At 38.3% G+C, this 23,254-nt stretch overlaps 1 protein-coding gene across 1 annotated transcript in view; it reads right to left on the bottom strand.

Moving 5' to 3' along the window:
- LOC132776472 (sodium channel protein type 3 subunit alpha) overlaps positions 1-23,254 on the bottom strand; it is a 90,561-nt gene that overhangs the window by 6,181 nt on the left and 61,126 nt on the right. Inside the window, 9 exon segments of the mRNA XM_067471946.1 lie at positions 312-582; positions 962-1,066; positions 1,608-1,745; positions 3,430-3,483; positions 5,537-5,818; positions 8,525-8,647; positions 16,357-16,530; positions 16,799-16,953; positions 20,151-20,271. Of these exon segments, the coding sequence (XP_067328047.1) occupies positions 312-582; positions 962-1,066; positions 1,608-1,745; positions 3,430-3,483; positions 5,537-5,818; positions 8,525-8,647; positions 16,357-16,530; positions 16,799-16,953; positions 20,151-20,271 (1,423 nt within the window).

Below are 23,254 nucleotides of genomic sequence, written 5' to 3'. Positions count from 1 at the left end.
AAACCTAGATAAAAAAATTCTGTGATATCCCGAGAACAGGGATATACAAACATTTGAAGATGTGGATTTTTGGTTCAGAACCGGGGTATTCTTGCACCTGAAAATCTTGTGATTTTCACGATTTGTAGCGACTGCTTCCACATTTACAGGGAACAGTGTCTGGCCACCTTCCTGTTTGCTGCGGAAGCTCCTGGGATAAAGATACTGTTTGGACAGGCCTTAAAATATCTTCATAAAACACCACTTCATTTTTAAAAAGTAGATAATTATACTCTAGTTCCCATTCATTCTTGAAAACATTTGGTTCTCACCTACAATGGAGAGGATGACAACTACAAAATCAAAAATGTTCCAGCCAATGGTGAAATAGTAATGACGAAGAGAAGTCAATTTGAGCACACATTCTCCAGTAAAAAGGATAATGAAGACCAGGTTAATCCTAGATAAAATGGTTTCCATTTCTTTACTTTGGTCATCTGTTTCCACCATCATGGTGACCATGTTAAGGCAAATAAGAATCATGATGCTGATGTCGAAAGCTTGCTTTGTTACAAAGTCAAAGACCATGCCTTGGAACTTGTTCTGTAAAAACAACAACAAGGTTAAGAATGTAATCATATTTCTCTTTACAAGTGTGCTAAAGTTTCTCTTTAAAGAAAGTGTGTCCTCTTTCTTTGAAGAACAAGCATTTAAAATTTGCTTCCTGCTATCTTTTCTCAGGGAACAATAAATATCATAGCTTTTCTTTTTCTTTTTTTGATAGACATAGGAAGCAGACAAAAAAGAAACCAGTACATAAAATCCATCTGAATTTCTTTGAGAGACATATTAAACTTGGCACCACTACCTAGAGTTTTACAAATTTAACTGTCACAAGTGCATTTACCATGCTTATTTCTGAATTAAAATATTAAGAGGCAAACATGTATCAGCAAACTGAGAAATGTATAAGCATTCTTACCCCTGGTCTAGGTATGGGTTTTTGTGGCTTTTTAGAGCCTAATTTTTTCATTGCATTGTAGTATTTCTTCTGTTCTTCTGTCATAAAGATGTCTTGGCCTCCAAAGTGAAAAAAATGAAACCAGAACTAGTTACAACCATATCTACAGATGAATTCACATGATTATTAACAAACATATTTTAGCACACACAGTTGAAAATGCCACAAAATACTTTTGAATGAAGAGAAGTAAACGAAATATATTCCAACATTACACCAACTCTACTGGCTGTTGCCAGACACAAGTCAATGTGCCAGCCTTGTCCTTCAAGGCCCAGAGTGGTTTGGCATGAGAATATATCTTAAGAGCCCATCTCTGCCCATGCTTTCCTAAAGCAGAAGGTCTTGAGGTCTGAGACATAGTGTCACATAGATAGAATAGGTTGTTTTTGGTTGTGGAGATGAGCGGCACTAAGACCCATTGAGTCTCACTCCTGCCGGCCTTTAATTGTACTGTAAAGATGTACCTTTGTTTTGTATAACAAAAAAAAATATCAGCTCTTCTATTCTTTCAAAGTTATTTTGCATACTAGGAAAGATTTGGCCATTTACAGGACCAATCCATAGTTTTAAATCCAGAGCACAAAGATATAGTTGAAATACTTATCTTCTTTTTTTGCTGATTGAAGTTATCTATGATGACACCAATGAAAAGGTTTAAGGTAAAAAATGATCCAAAGATGATGAAGATAACAAAATAAAGATACATGTACAGGTTGTCCTCATAATGTGGCTGTTCTTCTACCTACAATCCATTAAAAAATACAGAATCGCAGTACAGAAACACTAGACAGGCACTAATGCATTCTTTTCATAAAATAACAATTCAATGCTAGGCTTGGGATTTGGTGGCATAAAAGAAGTAACAGTGGAAAATATACATAAATGGAAGATTTGCACTTTGGTGAGTATCAGGAGAGGAGATGGACCTGGATAAAGATTGGGATCAAGTGTACGGAGCTATATCTTCACACTTTACAGATAGACAATATGTACCCGACTCAGAATGAAAGCCAGGGAGTTTTGCAGAAGAAACAAATTTGAACTAGAAAAATTATTAGATTCAAGAAGAAAGGAGGATGCAACATTAGAGAAGGGAAGGGGAAGAAGGCAAAGGGATGGGCTAGACAGGAAGGAGAGAAAAAAAGAAAAGTAAAAAAATGGATAGTGAAAGTTTTTGGAAGGAGGGATGTGGATAAATTGGCCATGATAAACAGGGAGGGAATAGAAAAGAATTCTGAATGGGAACTATCTTTGAACTTTGTAAGAAGAAGGGAAAGCAATTAGAATAGAATCCATAATTTGAGCTTTGTTAGAATCTTTTGCTTGAAATTTTTAGATGATGATTCTTGTGCTAGATGGAAAAATGGGTGAATGTTTTACTGGGATGGAAGGGCAAAGCTGTATATGAATGTCTTCAACCCAAAGGACAGGATGTCACTGTAATAGGAGGGGTGTAAGGGGGGAAATCATCTAATTATTGTAGGAACTGTTCTGAAGTATATGTGTTTTATATATAATATAAGTGTAGATTTTGGGATGGATAAGGAGGGGAAGCAATCATACCAATGATTTGAATTTGATCTTGATTAAAAATATAATTTCTGCAGTATGATTGCAAAAAAAAAAAAAAAGGTTTGGGATGGAAAACGTGGGACCTGTCTGGGTTTTTACTGGGGGCGTTCAAATTATGCTCTTGGTAAAAATGAATTAATTTGGAATAATATCGGTTATTCTGAATTAATTAAATACCTCATTAGATCTGGGCCTTCCTGAAAGGTATTGGGCCTGTGGGAACTCACTTCCGGGTAGTCCTAGGAATACCTGAGAGTGAGTTCCCCATTAGCCATCCCAAACCTTTTGGGCTCCCCTCAGCCCCACATGACCCCTAAAACATTTTTAAAACATACCTGGCTGCCATTATGGTCCTCCTGGCACCCTCCTGTCCAGAGGAGGACTGTAATGGCAGCCGGGTAAGGTTTTTAAAAACTTTGTAGGGGTTATTTTGGGGGTCAGGAGGGTGGATGCACGCTATCCCTATTGTTATTGGGATAACATGTAGCCATCCTCCCTGTGAAAGCCTGGGTTTTGGGTGGGTTGTGGGGATTTAAACCTACTTCTGCACAGGTTTAAGCCCTGTGTGGAAGTGCCCACAGAGTACTTCAGTAAGGGTGGGTGTCTACAATGCAATTCAGATTTTGTAGAGCCAATTTCACCATGTGCTGTGTTGCATTAATTGCTGAATTGGATTAAGGGGTTTAACTCAGAATTTCCCCTGACTTTGCTGGATGCAGTTTAAATGCATTGGAAGTCTGCCACAAAAATCTGGTCAGTGTAGATGTGCCCCTAGACAGTAGGTGTTATTGAATGGAATTTCATGTGCTACAGAATGCCATGTATAATATATAATGGATGTAGATGATACTCACATCTCGTGAATCAACAGCTGCATACATAATATCCATCCATCCTTTAAAAGTAGCCTAGAAATAAAATGGAAATATTAAACATAGTTGTGAAGATACAGGGAGCGGGATCAAGACTTAGCAGTCTTCGGACAAATCCACTGGAATAAATGTGACTTACATTAATCACAGCTAACTTAATTCCTGGAGATTTCAGTGGGTTTGCTCACAGCATGATAAAGATCAGACCAGAGTTTAAATAACAGCCAGCATATTAGATGTAGTGAACTTAGTTATCTCGCATATATACATGAAATGCTGATGCCATCATTTGGGAAAGAAGGTAAATCTATACTTTAAAGAATGATTTTATCATTTGGCATTCATGATCTAATGAAAGGTCCCCAGAGCCTTGTGTCTGGAATGCAGCAATACTTTAGCCACCGTACTGGCATATTTATTCTTTCTACCTTACTTAGTACAGTAGTTTTGATAACAACAGTGAAGACATGGTAAACACAGAAACTAAGGCAACATAATCTCTCTGCCTCAGAGTTTGAAATATCTTTCTCTAAAATCCAAAAGCCCAGGTTTGCACAGGATGAAAACACAGCAGTTAAAGGTGATTCACAACATTTTAACTGCGTAATGTGAATGGGCTCCTGGTGTTAGAAAAAGCTTTGATCAGGATTGTATTAGCCTTTGAATACGACGAAGAACATGGAATGAATTTGCTGTATTTTTTGAATATAGGAACTGTCTACATAGCTCCAGCTTTCAAACTTGCTGCTTAAGTTACTCTGATAGAAGTTATAGATAACGGATAACTCAGCTTTATATTTTAGACCACTTCTCATATTACATTATATAAGTGTATGACAATGAGGCAAGAAACAATTTAATTTTTGATTATTCCTGATTTTGCTAGTAATGTTTGAAACAACAAATATTTAGTTCATTACTAGAGTGATTTACAATGCACTGAACAAGTAAAGTGGAGTCTATAAAAGATTAAATTATAAAATTCTTTTTCCAGCTGTATCAAAAATGCTACAGGATGTTCTTACATCTTTTTATCTGAAAACACATACTTTTTAAAGCATTTACTTCTTGACTCACTTTTCTGTCCACTTAAAAAAAATTTAAATATGAATAATAACTATTCATTTATACATTCTATTTCTTGACTTTTATCAATGTTTCAATACAACTTATGCAGATTAAATAATTTTTTAAAAAAATCAGTTAATCAGATAATCTAAATTTCATCATATTAATAACATATTTTCAAGTAGTTTTAGTTGCCTCATTCTACAAGCCAGCTAAATTGGTACTAGGCATAATAAGTTGCTTTAATTTGTTCTAAAATGCCTTTTGGTCCTGTGCTGGAAGAAAATAGAGCATGATATACATGAATGCAGTGCCACTACCTAAATAGTCTGTCCCAATATTGTAATAAAGTTGACCTCTGATGGAGATGAATTTAGATCAGTTGTTCCCAACCTTTTTTTGACCAGGTACCACTTGACCAGGGACCACTAGACCAGGGACTACTTCACCAGGAACCACTTTGATCAGGGACCACTCTCCAACATTAGGACCAAAAAGGTTACAAATCAGGTTTTTTTTGTCAACTTTAGATTTGGTTTGGGGTGCTGATTCAGAAAATTGCATTGGATAGACGACATCAGCTCTAGTTTCTGATACAGAACATATGCCATGGTCAGCGTCAGGGAAGGAGTGGCAGGCAGCGCAAAAGGAGCAGAAATAAAATAAAATATTCAATAAAATAAATAAAGAGGAAGGAGGCTCATGGGCCAGATTTTTGTCCTTGCAGCCCACAGGTGGCCCGCAGTCCACTGGTGGCCTGCAGTCCACAGGTTAAGAACCACTGATTTAGATTAAGGCAATGGCAAATGTCATCTACTCACTTGATCCATGGTCTCCTTGTATGTTCAGGAAGTACACAATGAATTCCTAATGTTTGGAAGGTCTTTACCTCTGCCTTGAATATTGGACTCAGTTTGAAGCAAACACAACCTGATTTCTTGAGTTTTAGAGTAAAGCCAAGTGAGCTACAGTAACTTCTCTTTGTATTGTACTTGGACAGGCAGAACAAGAAATTACTTACAACTTGAAGCAGTGCAAGATAACCAGCTGCAACGTTGTCAAAGTTTACTTTCACGTTTTTCCACCGGGCATCGAGGTTTCTGCTTACGAGATCATCACACTGAGTTTTATTGTCAACCTCACTGATGTTAAACATTTCGCCTGTTGTGGTGTTAACACAATGGTAGAACTTGCCAGCAAACAGATTCACACCCATGATGCTAAAGATCAGCCAGAATATTAGACAGACTAGAAGTACATTCATGATGGACGGGATTGCACCTACAAGGGCGTTCACAACCACCTAGTGCACAAATGTGGGGCGGGAGGGGGGGGGGAAGAGAAAATAATCTCAGTTCATCTTTTAGAGGTGGTTAATGAATCATCTTAAATAACTGTATATATAAATGCACACATATGGGAACATCCTTTTGCTAATGGTAGAATATAAAAACAACAACTGTGAAAAAGCAGAAACTAAATCCAACAAGGTGCAAAATAAAATTAAAAGAAAACCTGATAGTGGTGAGATGGAATCAAACATTTGTATGCACTGGAGGAAAGAAAAGGAAAAAAAGTTAAAATATTAATTTACGAATAAAAACAACAACATAAAAACATAGGGCACCAACCAAAGAATGGCTCAGATTGGAACAATCAATAAGCAAAATCCCCAAATCAATTCCCTGAGATGCAGTAAGACAGACAACAAATCTTCACAACAATGGTATAACAAGAACATTCAACAGTTAACCAAATTGTCAAGTAGCTTTTGAAATTTCCATACTTTTATATGGAAAGGGAGAGAAGAATATATCTTTCCAATTTAAACAAGAAATAACATATTAATAATGAATAACATATTGATGTTTAATAATTCACAAAATATATGTTTTTCTCTCCATGAGAACATCTTTTAAAGTGTCTGCTATGATTTGACTTTAGCTTTCAAATTAAGGTCTAACTTCTGAGTCAATTCAGGAGCTTCTAAAGGTTTATCTTCTGAGAGTCTATAGTGAAGATCTGGTGCACATTAGCATTTAAATTATGTCTCAATGCATTCATTGTAAATATATTGTAATTTCCAAGGGCACACAGTGAACAATGTCACTACAACACATGCATTCCAAACCAAAGCCACACACTTAAAGAATTTAATGAACAATGAAAACATGTTGATGGAAGGAAATAGCGAGATCAGGCAAACAGATTTCTAAAGATTTATAGTCATTTATCCTGTGAAGGAGCCCATTGTTGTTGTGTTTCTTCCAGCCATTTCTGACTTAATGTAACCTTAAGAAAACCTTATCCGGGAGGTTTTGTGGCAAGATTTGTTCAGGGAGAATTGGCACTGCTTTCCTCTAAGTTCCACAGAATGTAACTTGCTTAATCTCACCCAGTGGGTTTCCATGGCTAAGTGGGCACTGGAACCTTGTCTCCAAAGTCATAAGCCCCATCTATACTAAATTGAACTGGATTATATGAGTCACTGTCATATATCAGTTCAATGCAGTTAATCTGCATTATATGTCAGTGTAGATGGGGCCATAGACAAAGCTCAAACGATTGCACAGTGCTGATTCTCAACTGAAAGCAGCACATAATCTTGGTTTTATTTTTGACAATGTCTTTTGTCCCTCACATGGAGGCTGTAGTGAAATCAGGTTGCCTTTTTTCTTTTTTGCTAAATAATTGCATTAGGGCCCATCCAGACATATCCCCGGACCTGTCTCAGTTTTACCAGAGGCATCCAAATGACACCTCCTGAAAAACCAAATTAATTTGAAACAAACTAAGGTTTCCTTGGTTTGTTCCAAATTAATTAAATATCTGGTAAGATCCAGAGCTTCAAGTGAAATCTGGGTCTTATCAGGCGTAGGCTCTGTGGGGATTAGACATGATTCCTGGGCCCAATCCACACAACCATTTCAGCTGTTCGGGCACCCATCCTCTCCCCTCAAGCCCCAAATTGGGGGATTTCAGTGTGGTTATATGCCATCCTGATTTTAATTGGGATGGCATGTAGCCACCCCATCCTCTGGGTAAGACCGGGTTTTTTGGGCAGCTCCCCTACATCTTTCAGACCTTCTTTCTTTTTACCTGCCTGTGTGGATCTGAGTTCTAGGCTTTTCACTTAAGCAAGAGTTTGCTTTTCCTTGGCTCAGTTTAGTACTTTTCACTCACAATGCCATACCCATACAATTGCCTCTGTAAGTATTTGCTGATTGCTCCTTCCCTCATTGTTTTTACATCTCACTGTACAACTTATTTTTCCCCACAAATTTATTGTACTATTGTATTGCAGAGTTATTCCATTCCTTTGCATCTCTTTGGCAAGGTTGGCTGTTTTTTTTGATACAGTTTTATTTATAAACCATCATGTATACTGTCAGCTGCTGTAGAAATGAATGATAGTAGCAATGCCAATAACATTTCAAAGAAAGAAAAATATACAAGGGACTATTATCCATATTCACCCCAAGTTTCTTTCCTAATTGATACAAACAATTACTTCTAAAACAGTGCAGTGTGGCTTCCATAATCCTTTGTTTCCTATAATACCCTGCTGAACAATTGAAGCAAGAGAGAAATTATGGAAACATTCTTAATATGTCATTCCTAGCTTGCGTTTCCAAATTCAGACTCTCCTGATACAAAATATGGATTGGTTGGACTCTGAATTTGAAATCACAGTAGACACAGCCCTGTACGCTCCACCCACTCTCTCACTCAAACTAATCTTCGTATTGTGCCTTGACGCTAACAATGCAATCCCAAAATCATGTTAAGCAAACTACATGCAAGGCCCAAGATGAATTAAATGCTTTACTTATTGGAAACCATCTCTAAAGATAGTTCAGTTGATTGTCCTTTATAAATGCTGATCACTGCAGCAAGAGAAGAATGGAAAACACCATAACGTTTCAGCACCGATTTATCATTCCTTGTTCTGCGCGAATAGTCTCAATTCATGCACATATTACTTCAAGTTTGTTCATTGGTGTCTCACCCTCATGCCTTCAAATCTTGACAGGGCTCTCAAAGGCCTCAGAGCTCTTAGTGTTCGGAGGGATTTGATGGCACCAAGTTCAGAATAGCCCAGAGCATTGGCTACTAAGCTAACCAAGGAAACCTGCAGGGGAAGAGGTACAACATGTTACTGGCACTTCACAAAAATATAAAGAACAAGGGTTTGCAGCATATCAACCTTATTTTGAGTTGGCAGAGTTCAGGACCAGGGCAGGTCTCCCAACCAAGGATAAGGAGAATAGAAAGAAAGAAAGAAAGAAAGAAAGAAAGAAAGAAAGAAAGAAAGGAAGGAAGGAAGACTGAGATAAAGAAAGAAAAACTGAGAAAACTGGAGAGAGAGAAAGAGAGAGAGAGAGAAGAAAGTGAAAGATAAACTGAGTGAAAGAAAGAATATGTCTTGTGACCCCTCTAAGAACTTGACATTTTTTTAAAAAATACTGCATTTCTTCAATTGTAAGATGTCACTGATTGTAAGAGGCACCCTAATTTCAGTATATAAGGTGTATCTGTGATTCTAAGATGTTTCCAATTTTTAGAGCAAAAAGTGTGTCTTAGAATTGAAGAAATACAGTACTTGCAGACTGAGGGTGGATCTACATTGTAGAATTAATGCAGTAGCATTAATACCATGGCTCAATACTATGAAATCATGTGATTTGTAGTTTGGTGAGGCCACAGCCCCCTCTGGCAGGAAAGGCTAAAGACTTCATAAAACTACAACTCTCATGGTTCTGTAAGGGCAGTTGAAGTGGTGTCAAACTGCATTAATTCTACAGTACAGATGTACCTTAAGATAGCTGAACAGATCTTGCTCATTTCCTAGATTGGGTAACTACAGCTCATGCTTCAAGAAGTTACTGTAGAGACTTGATCTGAAAACGCAATCTGAAAACGCAGCAGACCCTTCAGGGTTAGTGACTTTTTTCAGGGAAGGGGTAGGCAACAAGTTCCCATACCTTGAACCCATCAATGAATATTCACTCTAACTTTGTTTTTATCTTTATACCCACTGAAGAAAAACTACATTTTCCTATGGGAAAGAATAGGAAGTAGGCATGTGCAATCCATGGTTCTAAAGTACTTACAAAACTAAAGTTCTGGTGGGGAAACTAGGGGATGCTGGTGCTTTGCTTCTACAGTGTTGCTAAAGTTCTGGTGGTGAAAATTTCAGAACTCTAACACAACTTTCAAAATTTCATTATAAATGGCAGTTCCTAATAGGTTCTGTCATAAATAGCACAAATAATGAAATAATAATGAAATTTTGAAACACTGTAGAAGCAAAGCACCAGCACCCCCTAGTTTTCATAACCAGAACTTTAGTTTTGTAAGTACTTCAGAACCATTTAGAACCATGGATTGCACATGCCTAATAGGAATGTATCATTGTTGATGAAATTATTATCAATTTATATACTGATGTGCTAGCAACTTCATAATGGAAAGGAATCTTGCTTGGCAGACCAATACATTAGTCAGGCCATTCAATACAGTCTAATATTGTCAAGAGCTTTCCACGATCATATACAGAAGCTCTTCTCAGCCTTATTTAGAGCTTGAATCTGTGGCCTTCTGCAGAAATGTTGTGCTCTACTACAGTTTCCCCTGATAGAAAACATCCATGTGCAGGCCTGGTTTGGTTTCCTGATTCAGCCATAGCTGCAGCTCTAACTTCTCCCAGTTGTCGCCTAGCAACTGCCGATCACGGATGTTCCCTATTGCTTCCAATGCATCTGTTGCTGGGGAAATGGCTGAGCAACAGGGAGGCAGAGAGGCCTGCAGTGAAAAATGTAACCCATAATGTCCTTAATGTATATTTGCAGGATTTGTTTTCCTCTCAAAGGAACCATTCCCAGAAGAAAATTCAGCTGGATGAAAAACTCTGAAGTAAAACTGAGACCATCAGGAGGACCAAAGAAAAGAAATGTTCAGAAGAGATGGTGTCTGAACAGGGAAAGTCGAGGTTCAGTTCCCCATCTATCAAATAAGAGCCATCTAGGAAAATTGAAAGTCTACAGCTGCCTTTGACCAGCGGTAGTTATAAGTCCTGACAGCCAATCACATTATGGCCAGTTACAGGTTGCATATTATCCAAAACGCTTGGGACAATCATGATCATGATAGTTGTCACCATCCCACATTCTGTTTGTAAATGAGACTCAAAGTGGCTAGAAACAATACAAGTTTCAATTCAAAACCTACAATATATAAACATTAAAATGGAATTAAACATAGAAGTGTTTTGTATTTCAGATTCCCCCCCCCCCCCTCTGCTTTTGGAACACTTGAATGGGACTCAATCTAAACACAAAATTCATTCAGGTTTCATGTACACCTTTATGCACACACAACCTGGAGATAATTTTACATAACTTTTTTTTAATATAACATTGTGCATAAAACAAAGTCTGTGGACATTGAACCATCAGAAAGCAAAATGTCTCAGCTACTCATATTGACAATTTTAGATTCTGGAACATTTCAGAAATCTGGAAAAGGGATGTTCAACCTATATTCCTCTTCAATTGCCATGGTTCCACTCTATGGACTCCTGTGATTTGTAGTTTCGTCAGAGGTACTGGAGTGCTCTTCCTGAGAGTCCCAAATGGTTCTCCCTAAATTACAAATTCCAGGATTCCACAGAATAAAACCATGGCAATTCAGGGGAATAACTGCACTATAATTGGATAGCCATGTCAATTTATGGAAAAAACATGTCTACTACTGTATTGCCTAAGGCTTTCATGGCCGGAATCACTGGGTTATTGTAGGTTTTTCGTGCTGTACGGTCATGTCCTAGAAGCATTCTCTTCTGACGTTTCGCCTGCATCTGTGACAAGCATCCTCAGAGCTCCTCACAACCTCTGAGGATGCTTGCCACAGATGCAGGTGAAACGTCAGGAGAGAATGCTTCTAGAACATGGCCATACAGCCTGAAAAACCTACAACCTACCACAACCCAATGTCCACCACTAGTGTGATTGAAACAATGCCTGCAATTTACAATTAAGTATATTGGGCTTACATTTGTATTTTATAGCAGTTATTGTTCTTTTCTGCTCTTCCTATCCACCCTTCTCTTTCTTGAATAAGAAATGCTGTCTTTTTTAGCTTCAAGGGGAAGGATCCGAATGGTAAAAGAAGCCCTTCTCCTTACCCATGCTACTTCATCTATGAACCAAAGACTCATACCAACAGGAATTAGTTGGTGAGACTAGTGGTTACAAGATACCTTAACATGCATTCATGTACTCATGAAGCTTAGTTTTGGTTTGATAGCAAGATTCAACTGTGGTGCCATGATTCATGGAGAACAAAGCTGGGTATGTTCAAGGAAGAGAGAAAGAAAGAATTACTTCAGGTCCTTCTAAAGCATGATGACAGGAAGCTGGTACTTTCATTGTATGATTTTATGACACATTATCTAGATTACAGCATGTTCCTCTGTGTCATAAATTGCTTCCTGCATTGCAATTTCTTCCTTGGTTTTTCCAGGCAACAGAGGAGAAATATGAGAAAGGAGGAAGTAATGTTGCGGGGGGGGGGGGGGGGGGGGGAGTAAAGATACGTATAAGGTACTGGAGGTGGATGATCTACCTGTATTGCCTGCAAACATGTCAACAGATGTGGAAGTTTCAAAGTATACTCAGAATCATAGAATCAAAGAGTTGGAAGAAACCTCATGGGCCATCCAGTCCAACCCCCTGCCAAGAAGCAGGAATATTGCATTCAAATCACCCCTGACAGATGGCCATCCAGCGTCTGTTTAAAAGCTTCCAAAGAAGGAGCCTCCACCACACTCCAGGGCAGAGAGTTCCACTGCTGAACGGCTCTCACAGTCAGGAAGTTCTTCCTAATGTTCAGATGGAATCTCCGCTCTTGTAGTTTGAAGCCATTGTTCCGCGTCCTAGTCTACAAGGAAGCAGAAAACAAGCTTGCTCCCTCCTCCCTGTGGCTTCCTCTCACATATTTATACATGGCTATCATATCTCCTCTCAGCCTTCTCTTCTTCAGGCTAAACATGCCCAGTTCCCTAAGCCGCTCCTCGTAGGGCTTGTTCTCCAGACCCTTGATCATTTTAGTCGCCCTCCTCTGGACACATTCCAGCTTGCGCCCAGAGATGCCTGCCATAGATGCATGTGAAACGTCAGGAGAGAATGCTTCTAGAACATGGCCATACAGCCCGAAAAACCTACAATAACCCACTTTAGTGACTATTTCGATCTGACAAAGTAAAAATGGGGACACTAACAAGTTTAAAGTTGATAAATCTGAAAAATGCAAGAAGATTCTATGGTTAGCTGATCTACTCAATATAACTAAAGTAAGTTTAGTTATTTGTTCAGTCAGCCACACTGCACTTACGAGGTGAACAGCAGAGATAGAAAAATCAATTTTAATCACGAAAAAAATAAATGCTTTAGATAATACATAAGACTTAAGATTACTTTATCACCAGTTAAGATGGAAATCCTAGAACTCTTCTGTAATGTGACAAAGTATTATTACTTCTTGGTTTACAGGGCAGATTTAAAAATGTGGAAAATATTTGTGCAGTACATAGCTAATACCAGATTATAGGTGTGATTTGTGAAATACTCAAGTCTAATTCTTTTGGCAAATGCTATCAAGAAATTATAAGAAAAATGCAGGTCTATTGAGAAATAATCTGTAAACTGATTAAAACATTAACAGGGCAATCCTTTACATAGCTATTCAGACATAAGCCTAATGCAGTTAAACAGAACTTATCCCCATTTACATGAATATAGAAATGCAGCTTCTATAGCTTCCCTGAGAAACTCCAAAGTCTTAAAAATCAGCCTAAAAACACCTGAAAAACTTTCCTTTTCTTTCCAGTCCCTTCCAAATTCTCTCAAACCAGTGTTAATAAGTTGCATGTTGGCCCACTCCTGGACCTGAAAGAGAACTTGAATCATTTCTGGTTGCCATGCAACTCATGTATGAACAACTTGACTCCCTTTGCCTCCTTTGAATTATAATTTTATATTAAGATTGTTTATCCACTGTTTTGATTTGTTATTTGTTTGAATGATTGCCAATTTGTTACTTTCATTGGAAACCACCCTGAGTCCCTTTGGGGAGATAGGGCAGGATATAAATAAAATATTATTATTATTACAGTACATGGGAAGTAGCCGAAATTTTTGTACATCCATTTATCTGACAATGTTGCAGAATATCCTAACATTGCAGGTAACTTGCTAGATCTGAACTTCTGTGAATAATTATTCAAAAACATCTCATTACTGAATAAGCTTAAAATATTCTGCCTTGATGCATAAATATCACTTAGCTCCTTATTTTGACTTATTCATACCCATTTTTAAAACTACACCTGACACGAATTACTGCAACAATTTACAATTTTTTGGCCCTCAATGTTTCCTTCCATTTCTCTCAGCTGAAATATAATTTTAGAAGTGTTCTCAAGGTCACTATGCCATGTATATGACATAGTGACACTAGCATTATTGGATACAATATTGGTCCATAGCCTCTAACTGCAATAACAGGCATATTTTCCACAGCTGCATGGCCGCTGCTTCCTTTTCCACTTTTCTTGATTTATTCAGTAAATACTAATTCCCAGATGAAGCTGGATCATAAGTAGTTTCACTAAGGGAAAGGGAAAGTTCTCCTCTGACATTAGTCTAGTTGTGTCTGACTCTGGGGAATGGTGCTCATCTCCATTTCTAAGCCATTGTCAATAGACACCTCCAAGGTCATGTGGCTGGCATGACTGCAGGAAGTGCCATTACCTTCCTGCCAAAGTAGTACCTACTGATCTACTCACATTTGCATGTTTTCTAACTGCTAGGTTGGCAGAAGCTGGGCCTAACAGCAGGACCTCACCCCGCTCCCTGGACTCTCACTAACATTGTCCAAATTACCCTACAAAGGGACTTTTACAGACTCCGCTCCTAATTATAATTTAGACTCCACACAACTCATATGCCACAAAAAGCAAGATGCAGAATTTTATCTAGACTGCTATAGAGGATTCGGACACTGTGGTTTCATAAGCATCTGCAAGAGAGTGTCAATAAATACTGTGAATGCCTGAAGAGTGTTATAGCCTTAAAGAACAGCAAGACACTTGTCCCAATTGTGCTCAGATTGTAAATATTAATATTAATGACATTTTGTGAAGATACATAACAATAGTTGCACAAAGCCATAAAACGGACTTTGAGGAAGTAAGTTATCCTTTAAACATTTATGAAATTCATATTTTAAGCACTACAGTGTGAAAACTGTGAGTGAACTAGGAGACCTCGTTGTGTTGACAGACCCTGGTATGTTTAGTTTAGTCATTTTCTCATTCATGTTCTAAATTTGCAAACAAAGCATTGACTTAATGTTGATTTAGAATGTTAAACGGCTAGATGAGGCCTACATTATAAAGTGTCAGTTTTTTAAAAAAGTAATTGGAAGACATGCTTTGGCCATCTATCATAAAGCACAATACATCCAATTTTCCCTTTTAAAACCTTCCCTTGTATGCTACAGACCCTTCCTTGCCACATGGTTCCCAGTTTTCTCAGGAATACACAAAAGGGTGTATTTTTTCAACAGTAAATCTTGTTTGACACATTACAAAGATACACTATTTCAAAATCAACCCCCTTTTCTGTCTAATTTAGGTTAAAGCTCAGTGCTTTAACAGAGGGTTAAAGCACTGAGCTGTTGAACTTGTTGACCGAAAGGTTGCAGGTTTGAATCTGGGGAGCAGCATGAGCTCCCACTGTTAGACCCAGCTTCTGCCAACATAGTAGTTTGAAAACATGGAAATGTGAGTAGATCAATTGGTACCGCTCCAGCAGGAAGGTAAGGGCGCTCGATGCAGTCATGCTGGCCACATGACCTTGGAGGTGTCGACGGGCAATGCTGGCTCTTCAGCTTAAAAATGGAGATGAGCACCAACCCCCAAAGTCGGACACGACTGGACATAATGTCAGGGGAAAACCTTTACTTTTACCTAAGAGATGAGAATCATGTAGCCCTCTAGATATTGTGGGACACCAACAGTGAAGAATACTGGGTGTCAGAAGGGATGCACAATTCACAATTTCTGAGAATGGCAGTGGGAACAGTTGTGGCTGGTTTCATTTTGAAACCAACTGAACTGTTCCCACAGGCCCTAAGTCAGGGGATAGCCTGAATTCTATGCCAAAATCCAGACTTTCCACCTTATTTAGCTAACGCGGGGCAAAGCTGTGGTAAGGTGTCCCTGTCCCACACCTGTGCAAAGCCTGGTTTCCGTGGGACTGATCCACTTCTATGGCAACCTAAGTGGTCAGTGTTGTTGTTGTGCAGATGTTAACCAGAGGATGTTTCTTCAGCAAATCCCGAATTGTAGAATGACTTCCTGAAAAAGACTCAACAGCTGGATATGCTGAATTTAAAGCAGTTTTTTAAAGCAGAAATATCCAAAAAGCCCTGAGTCCTCTTCGGGATCAGAAGGGCGGAATATAAATGCTGTAAATAAATAAATAACCCTGTTCTAATAAGAAAGACAGTATACACAGCAACATTACTTAACCATGCCATAGACCTCATCACACTAGAGAATGAATCCACTTAAAATCTGGTTTCTGCCTCCTGCAGAATTGTGGGGTTTGTGGTTTAGGGAGAAGCCTTTAACAGCCTCCCTAAACTACAAACCCCACAATTCTGTGGGAAGTAGAAACCGTATTTAAAGTGGATTCATTCTCTAGTGTGATGAAGTAGCATATGTAAGATGAATGAAGAGAAAAACAAACTATGGATTTAAAATACGGTACTTACATCCACAATGAGGAAGTCCAGCCAGCACCAGGCATTAGTGAAATACATCTGAAAGCCATAAGCCACCCATTTCAGAAGCATTTCCAGAATGAAGATGTATGTGAAGACCTTGTCGGCATATTCCAACATGGTCTTGATGGTCTTGCGCTGTTCAATATATATGTCTTCAAAAGCCTGTGGTGGGGTGAAAGTATTGTGTTATCATTCATGAAAAGGAAGCCAAATTTTTAATGGTGAAGTGTGTTATCTTACTTCATCGTTTTCTACTAATGAAGCTGCAAGGAAGAAACCAGGCATATTTTTTTTATTTTCTTTCCATGCATTTCATATTGCAACATTGATGTAATATGAAAATATAATATCCACTAGTCACTATAAACAATGCAATGTACAATTTAAATTTTGAGATAAAAGATAAATTTATTTCATTTCATTTGCTCACCAGGGCACCACTGCTGAGGAGGATCATAAATACAATGAACGTCTCAAACCAGTTGTGTTCTACTATGCTGTAGCAGGTTTTCCTAAAATTCCACCAGATTTTTCCTTTGGCATCTTCTATACTCACTTGACAGCATGGAAACTTCTTGATGCAACCTGTTTGCAATGACATTTCACAGTTAAATATGGAAATATTTTTGTTTTCACTGCTTTTTGACTCCTAATGCTGTGTTTGTGGCCTCACTCTTGTTTTCTTTGAGTGCTATCTCATTTCTTGTTCTGCCACATTTGGGACCCCATTGGGTTATTTGAGGCTAGGAGAAACCTTTTTGCAAAACTAGAAGAATCTGTTATTGGTCCCCATGCAGTTAAAATAATTCTGAATACTGTAGATACTCATGTATAAGTTGTCCTCAAATATAAGTTGAGGACAAGTTTTGACACAACGATTATGGATTTTGTGTTGTTTCATGGCTGGAATCACTGGGTTGCTGTGAGTTTTCCAGGCTGTAATGCCATGTTCCAGAAGCATTCTCTCCTGACGTTTTGCTTGCATCTATGGCAGGCATCCTCAGAGGTTGAGAGATTTGTTGGAAACTAGGCAAGTGAGGTTTATATATCTGGGGAATGCCCAAGGTGGGAGAAAGAACTCTTGTCTGACTGAGCCAAGGTTTTGTTTTGTGTGTGTGTGTGTGTGTGAGGAGTGACTTGAGAAACTGCAAGTTGCTTCTGGTGTGAGAGAATTGGCCGTCTGCAAGGATGTTGCCTAGGGGATGCCCAAATGTTTTGATATCTTACCATCCTTGTGGGAGGCTTCTCTAATGTCCCTGCATGGGGAGCTGGAGCTGATAGAGGGAGCTCATCCACACTCTCCCTGGATTCGCACCTGCGACCTGTCCTGTCGACACAAGGGTTTAACCCACTGTGCCACCGGGGGCTTGAGGCAAGTGTGAATGTTGCAATTGGCCACCTTGATTACCATTTCATGGCCTTGCAGCTTCAAAGCCTGGCTGGTTGCTACCTGGGGGAAATCCTTTGGCATGTCCCATTGATAAGTTGAGGATCGTTCATGGGCAAAATGTCTATGCCAACCCAAAGGGTCATCCATCCTTGCCACAACCACAATTTCCCTACCTAGGCATTTAAAAAGGCCAGTAGTGATGCCATGGCAGAGAGAGTAGAGTAGAGTCAGTGTAAGAGTAAGCTCTTCCTTTACACTAGTTTACTCAAGAGAAAAGACTGTTTCCTTTTAAAAAGTGTTAAGGTATAGTACTCACAGTGGATAATTCGGCCCAATCCTTTTGGTCAATCTTTTGGTCAGGAGGTTTAGCACAGCTGGTAAATCACCAGCAATTATAAGATCTATCAATCAAAAAGTTGCAAGTTTGAAGCCCCAGATTGGCGTGAGCTGCCAACGGTCACCCTAGCTCATTGTTTACCTAAGCAGTTCAAAAACAGCTTTAGCTGTAATTAGAGAAATTGGATACCGCTAAAAGTGGGGGAGGTGTTTTATGACGCCATAAAGAAAGAAGATCAGAAAATGCTGGGTGACTAAAAGGAAGGAGGAAGTCCTGACGGCACTTTGTCATAGAGGATGGGGCAACAGCACCCCCTGGACTCAAGCCCAACCTTCAATGGCACCAAAAAACAGCTGAACACTGAATTGAAACAAACCACCTCCTTCTGTTCTGTCTGACTGTGTATTGTCTATACAAAGCGGCATTGAATGTTTGCCATGTATATGTACTATAATCTGCCTTGAGTCCCCAGAGTGAGAAGGGCGGAATATTGTTATTGTTGTTGTTTGGACTAAATTGTCTAAACTTATACATGAGTATATACAGTATTTTTAAAAATTGTGAGGGTAGGGGCATAGTTTTGAGTCCTTTGAGGTGTTGTGAGGGGCATCTGCCCACATCTGCTGTAAGCCTTGGCTCCGAAGAACTTCAACACTTCCCCTCCCCAAATTCATACATCTGGGAAACCGATGGCATGGAGCCAGCAGCCTTTTTCTGTCTCACCAGCGATTACTTCCATGAGCATAGCCGTGTGCCCACTGGATTCTTGCCTTTATCCTCAGAATAACCTTTGAAGAGAAGAGGCAGCTGTTCTTATGACTCAGCTTTAAAAGCTATATCCAAATATTGGGTGGCGCATGGAATTTTAGCCAATAAAACTGAGCTGTAGTGGCAAGTAAAGCATTTCTAAGCAAATTTGTATTCAACTATGGAAGAAAATAACTAGTGGCAGCTGTCCTTCATATGTGCATTTGTCACATGTGATAAACAGCATGCAGCAAGATGCATGCAATTTCCTGCCAGAAGTGATTCCCATGCAGTACATTTCAGTCAAGATTGAAAGAAAGACACAATTAGTTCATGAGGGTGACAGGTCCTTGGTACTTGAAACTGAGGGGACTTTTAAAAGCAGCCCTGTGACACATTATGGGGTGCTGTTCAAAGGGGTAGCTGCATTTCCTTCCACCCAAGCTTTCAGCTTGTTTGAGGCAGCTCTACAAGACAAATGGCATGCCTCATTTTTAGGGGATGCCACAGAAGTGAAAGCACTGAGGGTACGAAAGAGGGGAAATAAGTAAACTTCTCCCTAACATATAACTATTTGGAAAAATGATCTCCATGTGAGTGAGAAAACAGCTCCATGTGAGTACAAAAATGCTAGAAATGAAAGTTGTTAAGCAGTCTCTTCTTTTCATCTACAGTAGAGTCTCACTTATCCAAGGTAAACGGCTGGCAGATAAGCGAAAATGTTGGATAATAAGGAGGGATTAAGGAAAAGCCTATTAAATCTTAAGTTGTGTTATGATTTTACAAATTAAGCACCAAAACACCATGATTTTTAACAAATTGACAGAAAAAGCAGTTCAATACACGGTAACATTATGTAGTAATTATTGTATTTACGAATTTAGCACCAAAACATTGCAATGTATTGAAATTGCTGAGGCAGTCTGCGGAATTGGATAATACAGAACGTTGGATGAGTGAAGGTTGGATAAGTGAGACTCTACTCTATCTCTCTTTCTACTCCTGTCTATAGAAGCTCCCTAGGCTGTATTTCAATTGGTAAAGTTGCTCTTACAGTCAAAGTTGGGAAAAAAGATATACAACTACTTTTCGTAACACATAATATATACAAGTAATATACAAAAAGAGGATCCTGAACCATGTAGTTGTGATGATAATGTTTCACTGCTTGTCTTTCTTTCTGAACATAGTACAGCATTTATGCCCTCTAATTAACAATACCAAGCAAATTGCTGAATCCCAGGCAGCTTGCTTAGAGCAACCCTTGATTCTTCAAGCAGAGGTTGTTGTTTTTCCTGCCCCTGTTACCTTCTGTAAAACAGGCTTCAGGTTCAAGAGCTTCTTCAGGTTCAATCTCTGCCTGTTCACCCTCTCCAGGTGGGGCAATATCAACTGTGCTGCCTTCAGATGAACTGGTTGCATTTATCTTCTGAAAATAAAATCCCATAGAAATGTTTTTTCCCCAGTAAATCTATACCACACTCATATGGAGGCACTGACAATATGTTAGCTCCCTTCAACTTTATTTTGGTAATAGAGAGCAGTAAGTTGTTTAATGTGAACAAATTATATTAAAACTGCCATTGTGTTCCATTTAATTGAGAAACCCGAATATTTCCTTATAAAAATGTTGCAGAAAAACATCTATGTACAACATTTTTTAAAAAAATAACAGACACTGCTATTTATAGATGCTGGAATACCGTATATTCCAGAATATATAAGTAACAGTATCTGTTATATGTATTCCTTCACACCTTTCAATGGTCGTAAGGTAATATGTTCAGGAAAAATGGTAGAAAATAGCAAATTTTATCCACACAGTGTTACTTGTTAATTTCAGATTATTAAATGGCTGCTGTTTTACCAAAAGAAATTTGCTAACCCAATCTGAATTTGAAAAATCAACCCACGTACTTAGTCCAAAGTGTCATGGTTTCCTAAAATATTGGCAACCGTAATTTCAAAGTTTGTAATCATTAGGACAGACCTGCACAACATATAGCTTGAGTGCTGGTTGAAGCCTGCCAAAGGATTTTGGGTGGTCCATGAAAAATGTAGAGGATGTAAAAGAAGAAAGAAGTTTGGCCTATTTTGATTTTGGCCTCTACCTACTGCCAAGTTGTGCAGGTTTGCTTTAGGAAGATCTTTTGCTATTTTCAGTATTCTCTGTAAAATATGTGATTAGCTCATTGTGGCATGTGAATAACTTTTGTTTCATTAAAGCGACATTTATTTTTGAAAGTATGGTAGGTAAAATGTCCTTATGAACAGTTTTTACAAATGGCTTTTTAAATTAGGACCATTTTACATAAGTTCTGAAACAGTTTCATACGAAATTTACTCTTCAGACTTCAAAAAAGATGTTACATTCAACTTACTGCTCTTAGAAATGTTATAAAATTCCATGCAAAAACAAAAATAACTGCAAACTGTTCATATTATTTCCCATGAAGCTTGCATTAGTGCTAGTAACATTGACATACAGTGCGACTCCCAGATCGATGGAGTTCATACCCATGGTTTCACTATCCACACAGTCAAAAAAAAAGTCTCCTCCCTGGAAGTGTTTGTGTTCCTCTCTAGGCCCTCCAGTGCAATTCTATTGTATGTTTTGGGCCCAAGTAGTTTGCTACTATCCACAGTTTCAGATATCCATGAGTAGTCTTGAAACGTATTCCCTGTGGATACAGGGATCATACAGTATAATTAGGTAATATCTGTCAATTAAATAGACTGATATATTGCATCATTTGGGGTAATAGTGCTGATGTGGAGAATTATGTAGAAATATTGATCTATTTGAACTAGAAACTTATATGACTACACCTTTATTCTCAAGAATACTTATAGGCTGGTAGCTCCATGCCACTGATAACAGAACCAGAGATTATAATCGTTTTTGTGCTATATAGCACAACTAAGAAAACCTGGACTTTTGCAGAATTACATCACCTGAGAATTTGAGCTTGACATTTTAATTTAAAATAATAGGTAGCGCTCTCCAACAGTTAGCTGGCTGCAGTGAATAAATATAAAATATCAGCATTAATAACACAAGAAGTATGATTAGGAATTATAAAGTAAAATGAACATCTGAATTAGCTAATCTGTTTGCACATAGATACCACAGATATCTGTAAATGAAGTGTACACAGGTCATATAGACAACTGAAAAATGAAATAGAAGCCTAATATACGCCAAAGTCCATTTCTGGTTTTCAAAAATTGTTTCGTTTTGATATCAAAACAGCAGAATGAAACATCTCAAATGCTTAAAAAACAGAAACAGCTGCTCCTGGAGTTATCCAGGAGCAGAAATTCACCCTCTTTGTTAGCCATGAGAAGGTCAGTTGTAGGATTCTGGAAAAACTAAGAGTCACAAAAACCTCACCAAGGACTTTATTTGTTCACCATGTCTTATATCTTGTGATCCTGTACTGAAAAGATCTGGATCATGGCTATAAATCTATTATTAAACAATTGGCTGCGCAGAATGAAACTTTAGACATGCAAGAGTGAATCATGATAGGATTACATGGACCAGGAGCACTTCTCCAATCACTCTAGTGGCAGACTATTGTCGACAGACTAATGTGGAAAGTTTCATTCAGGCGGTCTTCACACTGCCCTTGGTAGCTTTAATATTAATACTGCTTTTTTCTCTCTCCAAAAGATGGAGAAATGGGAACTAAAGATCACATTTTTTTCCATTCTAGAAGAAACGTGATTTCTGAAAACACCATTCCCTGAAATAACATATTAAATTTTTTATCACCTGCAAGTGCATATACACTTCATTTTAGAAACACTAGCATATGCCATATTTCCAATTAGCTTTATATTAGCACAATTTATAATTCATTCATTAATAATGAATACAGGTGTACACCCTACAATATAGTAATAGTGGCATAATAAATATTTTTCTGCTAGCTATTAAGTGTTGGGAGGCACATATATTGGCCCAATCCATCTTCTAGCCTTTGAAAGCGCAGATCTAGGTAGAGGAAGGTTTGGCTCAGGAGGACTTGATGGAGTCCTTTTTTCTCCTTGGCTGCATGGTTCTAACAACAATATAAAGTCAATTTCAGCAGCAAAAACAGGCACTATTTACTCACATATAAAAGAAAGTATATCTTGACCTCAGGGGATAATGTATCTTGTGTCATAGAAGTCTTAAGAATTCATTTCTTATTTTACTATATTTCTTAGCCAGTTATCATTTCAAAACTTCCATGATGTTTTGTCAATATAGTTCTGTGGAAGATGCTATGTGCTCCATTGAGCTCATTAAATTTTTGGCAAAATGCCTTCCAGGTTGAATAGATATATTGATTTACAAGTTTGCATTATGTTTATGGTGTGACACCATTAATGATGTCATCACATAAAGCCCTCGGTGGTGCAAT

The sequence above is a fragment of the Anolis sagrei genome, chromosome 1 (assembly GCF_037176765.1).
Source record: "Anolis sagrei isolate rAnoSag1 chromosome 1, rAnoSag1.mat, whole genome shotgun sequence".
Classification (NCBI taxonomy): domain Eukaryota; kingdom Metazoa; phylum Chordata; class Lepidosauria; order Squamata; family Dactyloidae; genus Anolis; species Anolis sagrei.
Note: the sequence above shows the minus strand (reverse complement) of the source record. Positions and strands in the feature narration are given on the sequence as shown.